A 14,639-nucleotide genomic window follows, 5' to 3' on the forward strand; every position below is an offset into this window, starting at 1 on the left:
GCGTGTGTGTGTGTGCACTGCACACGTGTCACAGTTCCAGCATCATGTCTGCTGGCCACTTTTTCAGATCCACACACACACACACACACACACACACACACACACACACACACACTATTGCATTAATCAGAACTAAGTACAAGGAACTCTGCATGAATGAAAAGGGCTTTATAAATTAAATTAATTATTATTATTATTATTACCTTATTTGCATATTGTCTCGTTATTAGATAGATAGATTGATTGATAGATAGATAATTAATACTTTATTGATCCCGGAGGGGAATTTAAGTAGCCATACGATGGAGTTCTTTTTACAGAGTAAAATTAGCGGCTTAAATTTAGTGAATAGCATTTCTTCCTTGGCGATGCAATATGTCACATTCATCTTAAACTTTACCTCACGGAGATCAGCATCATCCGCTCTGGTCGTGTTTAGTCAGCGAGTGCAAGAGGGTGCCGGCCCGCTCAGGAGTTTATTTAGCGTTGAAGGCATCCTGGGCAAGAACGTGTCGATGGGACGTATTGTGTTTATTAATGTTATCCCTTTTTAGGATATTGTTACCCGCGACATAAGGATTCTCTGATCGGATCTTTTCCGGAGTCTCCCGGCACCAGTGACAGAATAATAATAGCTGTGCTTCCTCATTAAAAAATATCCACGGAAAATCATTTTCCCACTCTGCGTTATATCTGTACATCTTGTTAATCTTCTCCTTTTGTCTCGTTTCTATTAACGGTGGTCCCTCTCGGGCTCGTTTGGGGTTTTGATCTTGTACTTCTTTTGTTGGATTTAATACCTTAAAAAAGCGCTTCATCTTGTCGAAGTCACCCAGTCAGTGTACATTGAGCTCGCAATTTAGTCGCAGGGATATTGTTCGCTAGGGATTATGGGATTTGGTGTTTGATTATGGACTCTAGGCGAGACGGGACATTGTTTTTGATCGCACGAGACTACAAGTACCAAGTGGATAGCGTGGCGCTGTGGTCCATTCAATTTACCGTCACACTTTCTTTTTTTTTGCTTGCGCCACGGGCCATCGCACCAGTGCTACTAAAGTCAATTCATTCATCGCACAGACTGACGTCAGTGTCGCACGTGCGATATATATATCGCACTGTACAGGCCTGCATGAGGGACGTTGCAGCTTAAGAGGTTGTAATTTACGTAACGTCCATCTAGTGGTGGTATGACATATTGACTTAAGACAGTCCATCTAGTGGTATGACATGAATAAATTAATAAAAATGCTATATTGTTGTATAGCCTAGTTAATGAATCGCAGAACCACTAGGACAGTAAGCCAACTTAATGTTGACATAATTATAGCGGAATAGATTATTTTACAACAAAATATGAAGAATCTGTCATCTTGTAATTATATGGCTTCAACATAGGGCTGGGCGATATGGAAAAAAATCATATCGCGATAACGATATGATAATTTTATTTTATTTCTCGATATCGATAATTATAAGTATTAAAAAAAAAAAAAAAAAAATTAACAACAGGTGTATGTTTATTTTGCAGCAATTCTTTGTCGTTGCCGCCATCTTTAGTGTTACATCCCCTCACACTCCAGTTCTCAGGCTGCAGCTGGTTTAAAAGCTAAAGTAAACCGGCTTCTCTGCTGGCTGTGGCTCCAGAGGAGTTGAACAGTTCTGGCTCTGTTAGTTTATTTTCGATCTTTTGGCGCTTTTTTGGTGGACAAACCACCGCACATGTGCACTGTGACTCGTGACTGGAGTCTAGTTCTGCTAGCACACATAGTCTACTGTGTACAGACGGTTTCAAAATGTATTTTAAATTAGAAAGCAAACAAAATAAATGGACAAGAGAAAAATAAATCTCAATTTGGTCAGTATTGTCATTTGGACAAGCAAAGCCATTACTTTAAGTTGCAGGCAAGAAAGACAAGTCTGTCCACTGCCCTGTTGCAGGTCACAAAAAAATAAAAAATAAAAAAACGATTTTTATTTTATTTCGATATTCGATATTGATTATTAAAATATATCACGATATTTATCGTTATCGTTATATCGCCCAGCCCTACTTCAACAACTTAAGTTCACTGTATTTAAAATATGCTTAAGGACTAGGCATGGATATATGAAGAGAAGCTACAGACTAGCTAATTGTAAATCCCTTGTGTGCTTTCATTTACTGCATTAAGATTTCAGAATCCTCAGCTCAGTCTGACTGAGGGTTGCAGAATGTTGAGCCCCCAACACCCCAGAATTAGGCCCAGAGACCAGGCAATATAACAACTTTAATTCATAAAATGCTGTTTAGGTGACAGATTAAGCCCAGGGCAGACTGGTCACGCTGGTGTACTTATTGCTGGTTCCCGGCTGAATATGTATGCTACACTTTGCTCGCTTCACATCACAGGCGGACAAATTAACATAGAGTGAAATCAGATCCCCCGGGCAGTATGTCATGTAATTTAATTTTACTTACTCCGAAACATGTTACCTAAACTTAAAATCCAGAACACTTACCCCAAAGCTTTTTAAATGGTCCAACTTCTGATTATTTCAACAAGAAAGAATGCGAGTCTATCTGTTTACTGGGGGATGACATCTTGATTAGAACGTAAAATGTGTTATTTTACAACCATAAACTAAAGACTTAGGATATTCAGAATATGTATGGCTTGCCTATTTTCAGAAAGGAGTGCTCGCCATTCAACCACTGAAATGGCCATTTTTGTCCAAGGATCTTCAGATATTAAAAGTTATTGATACCAAATCACAGTATGAACTTCAATGTGTTGGGGTCTTAAGGTGGTCTTTTGGAGGGATCTCCCCCAAATTCTCAAGTGGTCAAAAAATATGTGTTTGTTATTGCACAGCATCTGGGTAACTAATGATATCAACCCGATTGTTAAGACATAATTAAGCATGGGAATGACAATCATTTGATTTGCATCCTGATGAAGATCCGTATGGCATAGAACATTGATCTCTCCGTAAACACACAGTTGGGAGCAAGATAACATGTTCATTATATAAATACGATTAAAAACAGATGCCTTATTAGGGTCCCAGCTCACTGATGGTGTATGGTACTGTATGTGGCACCAACAGCTGACCTTGAACACATGTAAACCAGAGCCTTGTACCTGAATAGAGGTGACTTGCAGTCTAATCCGTCTACATCTAACATGGCGTCCTCTTGTGGGGCCCTACAGTTGAGTCTTTGTCATCTGCCTCGTCAAATGAAAGAAAGAATGTGAAGAACTAGATTCTTGTACCGGATCTCCTCTCTGGTAAACAAGAATACCCTGAAGACTCTGGCAGGAGCACTCATTCAAGGGTACTATGACTATGCGTGCACCTCATGGTACCAAAGCACCTCAAAGGCGCTTAAAACAAAATTACAAACATCACAAAACAAACTGGTCAGACTACTGCTTGACCTGAACCCCAGAACCCACCTCACCCCTGCCCACTTTGCCAACCTAGGATGGCTTAGAGTAGACGACAGAGTACAGCAACTTGCAATGGGCCTGGTCTACAAGATACACTATACGACCGGGGTGCCCATGTACATGTCAAAATACTTCCCAAAGGTCAGTGAATACCACAACCACTACACCAGAGGAAGCTCAACAAATCATGTGAAACCCAGATTCGGCTCAAACAAGGGACTAAACACGTTTCGCAATTATGCCACAACAATGTGGAACGCCCTACCCAAAGCTGTAAAGGAATGTGAATCCCTGCCCACATTCAAAACCGCTCTTAAAGAGCACCTACGGGAGGCTGCAATTCGAAACTGGCCACCGTAAATGCCCAAAACCCCCACCACCTCCTAATAGACAGTCTCCTCCCCACCGCATGTATATATTCCCTCCCCGCCGTATGTATATTTCCCTCCCACCCACCCACCCCCTCCTAATGTACAGTCCCCTCCCCATCATGTATATACTCTGTCAGGATCTAGGGGTAACAGTACTGTATATTTGAATACCGCCTATGTCACAAATGTATCAGTACTAAATACCTATATGTCCCTATGCCATAAATGTCATGTATGTTGTGTATGTCATAAATGTCTATATGAATTGAAAATGGGGGACCCTGATGGAAACAAGACAAAGTCTTTCTCAGGTCTGCATCCCCTTAACAATTGTATGTATTGAGCCGTACTGTATTGTACCCATTCTGCAATCTGTTAAATAAAGTTTTCATTCATTCATTCATTCAAGAGGAATAGCCCACACTCCTTTGAACAAATAAACAGAACAGCAGCAACAAGAGACAAGCTAAGCTAAGCTTACGCTACAGGAAATGGATGAAAAGCTACTGACTGGTGTGGTGGTTATTATAACCTATGGTTTGGTTATAACGTCCACATCTGGAACCATGTGTAGATATAGGGGGTTCTTCTTCAGCCAGAACTCATGGCTATGAATTATGAGGGAAAAGACCCATTTTCTAATAATTGGTTATATTGCACGACCCACTACTATACAAACACACAGCTACAGTTCATCATGGTTTCCGTCTCAGGTATACATCTATAGTCCCAGGCTCCCAGCAGCATCTTTGGGGCAGCAGTGCAGTGTCTTTCTCAAGGACATTTTTGACAGGGTCTCTGTGAGTCACAGCCAGGGATCAAACCAGTGACCCGCGTCCTCTAGAATGGCAAGTTGCCAACCATGCCACCCTCAATGCTGCAGCTAATTTAGACTCTTCTTAGACAGGACACCACAACTAGAGTACTCTTTAGGACACCTGCTCACGTTCACAAATGTAGACTGAACTGTTAAAAAGACAATACAGATACAGTAGCTAGCAGGCTTGTGGAAAATCTGGCGGATGAATTTACCCCACTCAAGTTCTTAAAAATGTACATTCTCAAAATGTTTGCCAATTTGCACGTAACGTTATACCAGAACGCAAATATGACAACGTTATACATCGTCAATTAAATTACATAAAACGGTGACATACCTGTCCCTTGGTCTGTACGTTCACGCCGTAACCAGCAACATGCAGGGCGCAGCCATCTTGGATTATTGTAACCAGCTGTTCTTTTACTATACCAACGGCAATGTTGCCACCTGCTGGATGGAGGGGCAGCTGCACCACCATTACTGCTCTATCACAGGGATATTTTACCAGATAATAGTTTCTGGACACAAGTTCACAACCATTTATAATATCCAGTCTCCACCAGCCGGATAATATCAGCAGTAGCATCACAAACTGAGCTTGATGCACACTGATATGTTCCTTGCGAAAGGGGGCAAATGCGACTTTTATGGGGGGAACTGGTATTTTCTGGTTCATAAATGTAACTCAGTCTAGGCCTAGCCTACTACATAATTAATTTAACTGTAAGCTTTAGTGCTCAATTCTGATTTATTTGTCAGATCAGATTTTTGTGTTTGGCTGTTCACATTATCATTATTATTGACATTTTTGATGTGGCCAAAATCAGATTCCAGTGTGAACTGGTCACGCTCCTGAGTCACAGTTTATGGGTTCATTTATAAATTGCCAGCGCATAATTGTGACAATGTCAATCTAGAGTGTAATAAGTGTAAGTGTAATAAATAATAATAATAATAATAATAATAATAATAATAATAATAATAATAATAATAATAATAATAATAATAATAATAATAATAATAATAATAATAATAATAATAATAATAATAAACTTTATTTGTATAGCACCTTTCATACAGAAACTGCAGCTCAAAGTGCTTCACAACAGAAAAAAAGACAGGCATAAAATGAGCACATAAAGTGCAGACATAAAATCACAGTTTTTCACATTAGGATCTAGCATCCCAACAGGCCACCTTGTTTATGGTTTGATTCAGTTTTAAATAGACAATAATAAAGAGTAAGATAAAATAGACAGAGTAAAATAGTGCAATAGTGCAGTGCAATAAAATAGTAGAATAGAATAGACATAAAATGAGCACATAAAGTGCAGACATATCAAATGTTTTTTTTACAGGGTAATAAAACAATTCTGGATTACTGTTTAACAGTTCAAAGTCGTCTTCTTTACCTTCTCCGTTTGGTATCCACAGTTTAAAACTTGACAGTCTTCCCTCCTATTTGATACCCACTTTGACCCTTCCAACCTCCCACTCAGGGCAAACCTCCCTCTCAGGGCGCAGTTCCCTCTCTCAGGGTGCAGTTCTAGGCCTGGGTCCTACCGTTTTAAAGCCTGACAGTCTTTCTTGTTTAATACCTGACCGTTTTGAACCTGTAATAAAAAGTAGAGTAAAATAATACAGTGCAATAAAATAGTAGAATAGAATATAGTAAAATTATGCAACAGTGCAGTGCAATAAAATAGAATGGACAGAGTAAAATAGTGCTACAGTACAATCAACAATGGAGTGTATTAGAAGGCTATGGTGAAGAGGTACGTTTTTATCTTATTTGTGAAAATATTAAGAGATCTAGCTTCCCTAATGTCCATAGGTAGTGTGTTCCATAACTTTGGTGCATAGTGTACCCAGAAATTATAGTGATAGTATGGGTACCGTCTCAAAATCGTACTCAAGTAAAAGTCTGAGTGTATCTGGCTAAAACACACTTGAGTAAAAGTAAAAAGGTTTCTATTTTTTATTGCAAGGAATAGACGGGTCTCAAACTCATTCCATCGTGGGCCAAGTTTTCATTTTAACTACACATTGCACCAGGTGAGTTAGTTGAAGAGGTGAGCCAATTAGTGAAATCATCAGCTGGTGTTTAGGCAAGGCTGGAATGAAACCAAGCATACACTCGGCCCACAATGGAATGTGTTATGCGATAGACAATGCTGAAATTAAAGAACAGAGGACACATTTTTTTGCATTAAAATGATTTAATGCACTTCTCCATCGAATTTGAAAAAACATGTCAAGGTAAACTAACATGGACGGCATTCACATCACAGCATCCAGTTGTAAAGTTGGCCAAACTACAGCCTTGGAAAGAATAAAGGGTTTAGTTCTTAATTTTTTTTGATCCACTTTTTTATTTTTTATTTTTCTCCCATCCCAATTTAGCCGTGCCAAATCTCCCCTCCCCTGTCTTGAACGTTGCTCGCATATGCCCCCCACTGGTCGGCTGTAGGGAGGATAGAAGCCTTGCATCACATGTCCCCTACGATACATGTGGAGGCAGCCTGTCACATCTTTTCACCTGCCAGCGCGGACTCTCATTTGGCGAGGTGTAACGTGTGGTAGGCTCACACTACCCCCGCTATTTTCCTGTCTCTGCTGTGCAGGCGTTCCCCAACCGACCTGTAGGAGTCGCTGTCCACAACGTCCAGATTACCACCCATCGACTTCCACCTGCTAACTCTGCCAATTGAGTTAGTATGACGGCCGGCCCAAGCCGGAGGTAACGCCGACAGCCGGAGTCGAACCCGGTGTCTCTTGCGTTGGTGACGAGCGCAATGTCCGCTGCGCCACCCAGCCGCCTGGTTTAGTTCATTTTTTTGTATATCTTTTTTGTATATATTTTTTATACGTGGGTTCGACATTGCACAGCCTAAGGTTCTTGTCAAATAGTTGAAAATAATTTTTTATTTCGGCACTGGTTAGTGAAAATATCCACTGAAAGCTTGTTAGCATTTTGTAGCAATGCTAATAGAAACAAATGGGTTCAGCTTGCCAGTTTACCAAACCAGATACTGGCTAGCTGACCCTATTTGCATGTGGCCATCTTCTGTAGCTTGTCACTCTGACTGTCAGAGTGACAAGCTACAGAAGATGGCCAGAGAAACAAATATACTAAATATAACAAACCTAATAATACTAAAGTAAAGTACAAATCCCCAAAAACAGTACTTAAGTATTGTAACAAAGTACAATTACTCAAGTACGTTACACCCCTGCGTAAAAGTCACATGAATTCCAATATGACTGTTTAGACAGACCTGTATCTGATTTAGGACCACATTTCATATTATGAAAGTGACCCAAATCAGAAAATATCAGATTCCATGTGATTTGTGCTGTTCACTGTTGTGGGAAAAAAATTATCAGAAAAACCACTTTTTCCTGCAGTCTGAACATAGCCTTAGTATACGTTATATATCATACTTGGCTATCGCGTCTCGCTCTGCCAATGAGATATCCTCTTATCTCCACGCACCTAGCGTGCACGCGAAACAAACAAATGCACCCACTTGCACATGACCAAGCCACTCCCATGCGTCTCCCTATATGACGCCGGAAATGGTCACGCTCCACCTTCCTCATTTCGTTTCCAATGCGGAAGTAGCAGTGCACTCCGTGAACTAGTTGTTATGATACGCAGGGAGAAATTACACAATGTTGGGTATTCGCCCAGAAGTTCACCAGCCCCCGGAACCTTCTCGGCACATCCTAACAGCGCAGCGGTCCTGTCCTGGGTTTTCCTCGTCTCGTGACAGCGGACCGAGGGACGTCGCGCGACGGTTAGCAGTCGAGCTAAGTCGTGCACAGGTAGGGCCTGCGCTATCAGGCATTGATACTAGCATGGGTAATACTGCTCGTTGTCCCGTGAGACAACCGAGTGATGTATTGGCGTGGGGCGGGATATTTGGGAAAACATGGTCGTCATGATTATTTTTTGGGTGTTTTTCCAAGTATCCTAGAGCGTGCGGCTAATGCTAATGCTACAATGTTGGGACGCCGTTCCCATGTTCCCCGCCGTGGGCTGTCGCCACTCTTCCCTCCTCTTAACCGTTTCATTGCTGAAGGTCAATCGGTGTCTAATGTGGGGGGTTTTGCTGAGGCTTATTTACCCTTTATACGGGTGGATGGGCTGACGACAGGGTGCAAGGCAGGTGTGCCGTGCTTAGAGGGCCAGGTAGCATCGGTCCTTTGCCCTGGCATGGTTGAACGGTATCCCACCCGGAAGCCGACGCCAGAGGGCGAGTCGGCCCGGCAGGTGGCTGAGTGGGCTGATGAAGCTTATACCGCCGCAGGACGGAATTTAGCGGCAACCAATAACATTGCTCATTTGGCTGCTTTTCTGTCCACAATGGTGTCGGGTGGTGGGGCCTTAGGGCCAGCCGACGTCAAAAACATTGGGCATGTTTTTGAGGTTATACAGCTTTTGACCCAGCCGCAAGCTATAACCGCAGGGAGGGCTAGGATGCTGTCAACACTTGTTCACAGGCATCTTTGGTTGGAGCAGTCTCCCCTTGAGGAGGAGAGAAGACTTCCCCTCCTCAGGGCTCCACTCTCCGCAGAGGGACTTTTTGGTCTGTCCACAGGGGCGCGGGCGGTATTTGACCTGGGCCCCACACCGCCCCGCCAGAGGTGACAGCACGGCCTCGCCAGCAGCTGCGGCGAGGCCCCCGACCGGCGGCCATGTTTCCCCCGCCTGAGATACCCTGGGCACAAAGAAAACATTAGATGAGCACGCCCTAAAAAACCGTCGCCGTCTAGCTGTGTCTAGCACACTCTCCGGTCACTCCCCCCCGCTACGCTATGAGACACAGGGCTCTGATTTGTTCCCTTTGGCTGCGGGATGCATGCTTTCAGTGAAGCGCAAGCGGCCCCACGTTTCGCTTCTCATGGGGACAGGGGCTGACACCCAGTTGCTAGCTAGGCCTGGGTCTGCCTGTGAGAATGCTGTGCTGTCAAGCGGCTCCCACACCACACGTTCTGCGTCTGTGTTTGGTGAGCCTGGTGTTGTGTCTGTCGGCGGAAAAGGTTGTCAGCGGGGGGACTCGAGGCCCAGGAGGTCGCAGCGTGAGTTCCCCCAGCCCCACCCTCGCCAGGCCGGGTATCACGTTAGTGCCTCCCCCGACCGGAATACCACCGGTGGTCAGTCAGGCAGGCGTGGTTTGGGTGGTAGTAATATCACTACAGGGCTACGGTGTGTAGGGACCCACCCTATCGGGCAGTGTGGGGACCACACGCCGTGCATGTCCGCTGCAGAGCAGGCTATCCTCAGCAGTCCATGCCGGGAAGATGCTCAGTGGGGGAGCTTATGTCACCAAGGGTGATGGCCGCTCCCCCCGTATCAGACCGGCCATTTCTGTCGGGGTCCCCCCTTGGGTGCGATTACCTCGTTGGTAGAGTCAGGGTGTGATATCCCGGCTCTGCGAGACACCCTGCTTGCACGGTTGGCGAGTCCAGGGTTGGCAACGCACAGCGGGTGGGACCGGGCCTCCTATCTACGGTTCCTGGCAGACCAGCGCCAGTTGGCGGTGGGTGCGCTTTGGGATTATCATCACGTATGGCTACAGCAGTGCCATATGTCGAGGTGGATGGAGAGAACGCTGAGGCGGGGGCTTGTGTTGCAGTTTGCACAACCCCACCCTCCGTTTTTGGGTTTGGTATAGACCCTTTTGTCAGGGTCCGCAGCAGTGACAGCTCTGGCCGACGAGATCCAATCTCTGTTGGCAAAGCAGGCCATCATCGTGGTCCCAAAAGAGGATGCAATGTGTGGCGTTTACTCCCGGTATTTTCTGGTGCCCAAGAAATCGGGAGGTGTCAGACCTATTCTGGACCTGTCCGCATTCAATCGGCTGATTGTGGCGAGACGGTTCAGAATGTTGACCGTCAAACACCTGCTAGGCACTGTCAGAGTGGGAGACTGGTTCACCTCCATAGACCTGAAGGATGCGTACTTTCACATCCCGATCTTCCCTCCTCACAGGAAATTCCTTCGCTTCCTCTTTCAGGGCGTAGCGTACGAATACCAGAGGCTGCCGTTCGGCTACTCTCTGGCCCCTCGCACATTCACCAAGTGCGTGGAGACCGCGCTGGGGCCTCTGCGTCGTCAGGGGATACGAATTCTATTCTACCTCGACGACATTCTGCTCCTCAGTCGGTCAGAGGAAATCGCCAGGTCTCATACCAGGCTGGTGGTGGAATTCCTCACCAGTCTAGGTTTAGCTGTAAACTGGGAGAAGAGTACTCCTCTTCCCAGTCAACAGGTGGAGTACTTGGGCTTGGTTCTAAGCTCAAGGCCCATGAGGGCAACCCTCTCAGAGCGACAGCGAGAGGATATTCTCAACTCGCTCAGGAGGTTCCGTCCTGGACGGTTACGGCGCTGTCCGTGATGCGCCTGCTCGGTATGATGGCATCTGCTCAACCTGTGGTCCCTCTTGGCCTCCTCTTCATGAGGAGGATACAGCGGTGGTTTTTCAGTATGAAAATAGACCCGTGAGTGGCAAGTGGAAGCGACTGAAGGTTCCCGTGTCAGTACTGGGGGATCTCGACCACTGGGGGAGGCCTGGTGCCCTCACCAGCGGGATCTCCATGGGCAGCAGGCTATCACACGTCACGGTCTTCACCGACGCCTCCCTCACGGGATGGGGGGGGGAACGTGTCGGGCCAACGCAGTAGGGGGCAGCTGGCCGGACCATGCTGCCCGGTCTGCACTACATATCAATGTGTTGGAATTGAAGGCGGTCCTTCTGGTCCTCAAGCGGCTCGGCCACCTGGTGGTGGGCGAGCATGTGTTGGTCAGGACGGACAACACGACGACAGCGTTGTATATCAACAGACAGGGAGGTGTACGCTCCCACCGTCTGCACCGGGCGGCGGTCGAGCTCTGGCTATGGGCGTCTCTCAATCTGCGCAGTCTGAGGGCTCTCCACATCCCTGGCAGGGACAATGTGGGTGCAGATGTGATGTCGCGGGGCGGTCCTCATCCCGACGAGTGGGGACTACATCCAGACATAGTCAGGCAGGTCTGGGACCGATTCGGGGAGGCCACGGTGGACCTGTTTGCGAGCAGACAGTCCCACCAGTGCCCCTTGTGGTTCTCGGTCAGTCGGAAGGACAACCCCCCTCTGGGGGCGGATGCCTTCTCGATGTATCCGTGGCCGCCCGGGATTCTGTACGCGTTCCCCCCCATACACCTGATAGCTCAGCTGTTGGAGCGGGTACGTTGGGAGCGCAGGACTTTGATCCTGATAGCGCCGGACCGGGGCACGGCTGTGTGGTTCCCGGTCCTGATCCAGCTCTTGGTAGCCCCGCCGTGGTCTGTTCCATGGTCGCCGCGGGCCCTCTCTCAGGCACGCGGAACACTGTGTTGTTGAAGGTTTGGCTGCTGAAAGGGTGAGTCTGGAGGGGATGGGTCTTAACCCTACTGTGGTTGACACCATCCGGAACGTGCGCGCTCCGTCCACTACCGCGGTTTACGCAGGTAAGTGTCGTGCTTTTCGAGAGTGGTGTGAGGTTGGGGGCCTGGACCTGGTGTCCTGCCCCCTGGACTCTGTTCTTTCCTTCCTCCAGTCTATCTTGAATAGGTTGTCGGCCTCAACAGTGAGGGTATACGCTGCGGCTATATCCTCTTGTCACGTGGGTTTTGAGGGCGGTACGATGTTCGCCCACCCTCTCATGAAACGTTTCCTGCTTGGTGCTCGGCGTCTCAAGCCTGTGGAACGTTCTCTGTCTCCGAGTTGGGACCTCCAACTGTTCCTGGGCCGGTTGTCGGAGGCCCCGTTTGAGCCTCTTGAGCAGGCACCATTGGATCGGCTGTCCTTTAAGACCGTGTTCCTTTTGGCCATCACCTCCGCTAAGCGTGTGGGTGAGCTGTGTGCTCTCTCGGTGCGGCCTGAGTGCCTGTCTATTCGGGCCGATAGCGGTGCGACTCTGAGGCCTAATCCGGTCTTCGTGCCAAAGAATATCCGGAGCTCTTTTTGCTCCAGGGATATTGTGGTTCAGGCGTTTCATCCGCCTCCTCACGCTAGTGAGTTGGAGGCGAGCCTTCACCTGTCGTGTGCTGTCCGTGCACTGGGGGTTTACCTCAGTCGGACACAGGATCTCAGGGCTTCCGATCAACTGTTTGTTTGTTACGGTGGCCCCCGCGCGGGTAAGGCGCTGTCCAAGCAGCGCCTGTCACATTGGTTGTGCGAGGGCATTGCCCTTTGCTACACGTTGGCTGGACAGGTCCCCCCCGGGGGCGTCAGGGCGCACTCCACTCGTGGAGTGGCGGCCTCTGCTGCCCTGTTAGGAGGGGCCTCGGTGGAGGACATATGTGCTGCGGCCTCCTGGTCCTCCCCGGGTCCTTTCGTTAAGTTTTACCTCGTGGACATGACTGGGGGTTCTGTCTCCCAGGCGGTTCTGAGGTCTGGGACCTCTCCTGCGTCCCGCCATTTGGTGGGCTAGCAGGGGTGTGTGGGTGTGGGCCACGGGGTACTGTGTCACACGTGGTCCAGCCTGTGCTGTGCGTTCAGGGGTGCCTGGTTCCCCCTTTTTCGCACTTTGGTGGAGTTGACTGCCTCCCCCCCTTTGTTAGGACGGGCGGGTGGACGGGACTCCCCTCCTCCCTGGCTGGGGCTTACGGGCACTCAGGGGGTACACTTGTCGGGCCACGTGTCCGCTCTGCCCCATATCTCATTGGCAGAGCGAGACGCGATAGCCAAGTATGATATATAACGAAAGGTTATTTCATAACCTAGTTATATGAATACTGGTTGAGCGTCTCGCTCTTAGCGCCCTGAGGTCCCTTGGATGGGTTTCCGCTTATGGAAATCGTTCTGAGGAAGGTGGAGCGTGACCATTTCCGGCGTCATATAGGGAGACGCATTGGGAGTGGCTTGGTCACGTGCAAGTGGGTGCATTTGTTTGTTTCGCGTGCACGCTCGGTGCGTGGAGATAAGAGGATATCTCATTGGCAGAGCGAGACGCTCAGCCAGTATTCATATAACTAGGTTATGAAATAACCTTTCATTATATGTGATCACCCAAATCCCCCCGTTGGTTTATAATTAAATAAAAATTCTAAATAATTTCTTTATTTGAAGATCCAGATTTATTACACCACCAAGGTTCCCCAATGCAACATACTTGAAAAGAGGCAAGAGGTCAAATGCTAGATATATCAATACATTATTTATTTATATTGATATTAACCTTTTGACAGACGTGACTGATAATAGTGAGGTGTCCTGTTAGTAGGCTACACAAAGAGGTCAGTCAAATGAACAAATATACTAAAAACCTCTCTGTATGAAAGTGCTTTTAGTCCTAAGAAAACATTTGGCCATTGCCAATTTATTCACACAAAAGGGTCCTGGAGTTCATAGCAGAAGTGAAATTCAAGTCATCAATTAGAATTTGATGGAAATGGAATACAAAGTCAGTTACCATGAGGAAACGTCCAATTATCACACATTCTTTAAGAATTGTAGACGAATACAGTAGGTCTACTCTACATGAAGTAATAGATCAATACAGATCAGATCAGGTCAGAGGTGACTTGTTTTACAAAAACATTCTAACTGCACATTTAAAAAGAAAAAAAAGGAATGATTCACAGCATGTATGTATTTGAGGTAAAAACTGTGAAATGAGATATGATGGAATTAAGCAACACATTCCGCAAGGCACTGAAACAAATTCAATAAATAGTTTGACATTTTAAAATGTCTGAACCACAATAACTAAAAAGCATGTCTAAAATTCACAGATCAGATACTGCAGTTGTTGACTTTCTGAAGGGCCATGGCACTCACATTCAGGGCATCCTCATCAGGCAGAAACCCCCTCACTAGGAACGATATAAGCATCTGTCAAATAAAGAGAAGAGGTATAAAGAATATCAAATCGGGCTGGGCTGTGATAACCAAGGTGACAGAATGACAATTGATACTGTCAGGAAAGTTCCAAATGAACTCCCAGGTTGAACAGCAGATGGCCCCACCCAGGGAAGATGACACT

The 14,639-nt window shown here is 46.6% G+C and overlaps 2 protein-coding genes across 5 annotated transcripts in view; both read right to left on the reverse strand.

The window, feature by feature from the left end:
* Nucleotides 1-5,043, reverse strand: part of mrpl11 (mitochondrial ribosomal protein L11) — a 110,711-nt gene extending 105,668 nt beyond the window's left edge. Inside the window, exon 1 of one of the 2 annotated variants that reach the window (XM_084331247.1) lies at nucleotides 4,963-5,043. Coding sequence is in view for 1 of the 2 variants with exons in the window: in XM_084331246.1 (XP_084187372.1) it covers nucleotides 3,126-3,169 (44 nt within the window). In the remaining variant the exon portion in view is untranslated. Of the gene's footprint in view, nucleotides 1-3,125; nucleotides 3,200-4,962 lie in introns of those variants that run through there. The other variant, XM_084331246.1, reaches the window with a different exon arrangement.
* A 1,075-nt stretch (nucleotides 5,044-6,118) lies between these two features.
* The window catches only part of LOC311242805 (uncharacterized protein), a 49,281-nt gene continuing 40,760 nt past the window's right edge, over nucleotides 6,119-14,639 (reverse strand). The window contains exons 16-17 of one of the 3 annotated variants that reach the window (XM_084331845.1): nucleotides 14,435-14,488; nucleotides 6,119-6,238 (exon numbers count right to left, since the gene is read on the reverse strand). In XM_084331845.1, coding sequence (XP_084187971.1) covers nucleotides 6,185-6,238; nucleotides 14,435-14,488 — 108 coding nt within the window. In that variant the 3' untranslated portion in view covers nucleotides 6,119-6,184. Of the gene's footprint in view, nucleotides 6,239-13,725; nucleotides 14,489-14,639 lie in introns of those variants that run through there. The other 2 variants (XM_084331844.1, XM_084331846.1) reach the window with 2 other exon arrangements.

This window comes from Notolepis coatsorum, assembly GCF_963971535.1.
Source record: "Notolepis coatsorum genome assembly, chromosome: 16".
NCBI lineage: Eukaryota > Metazoa > Chordata > Actinopteri > Aulopiformes > Paralepididae > Notolepis > Notolepis coatsorum.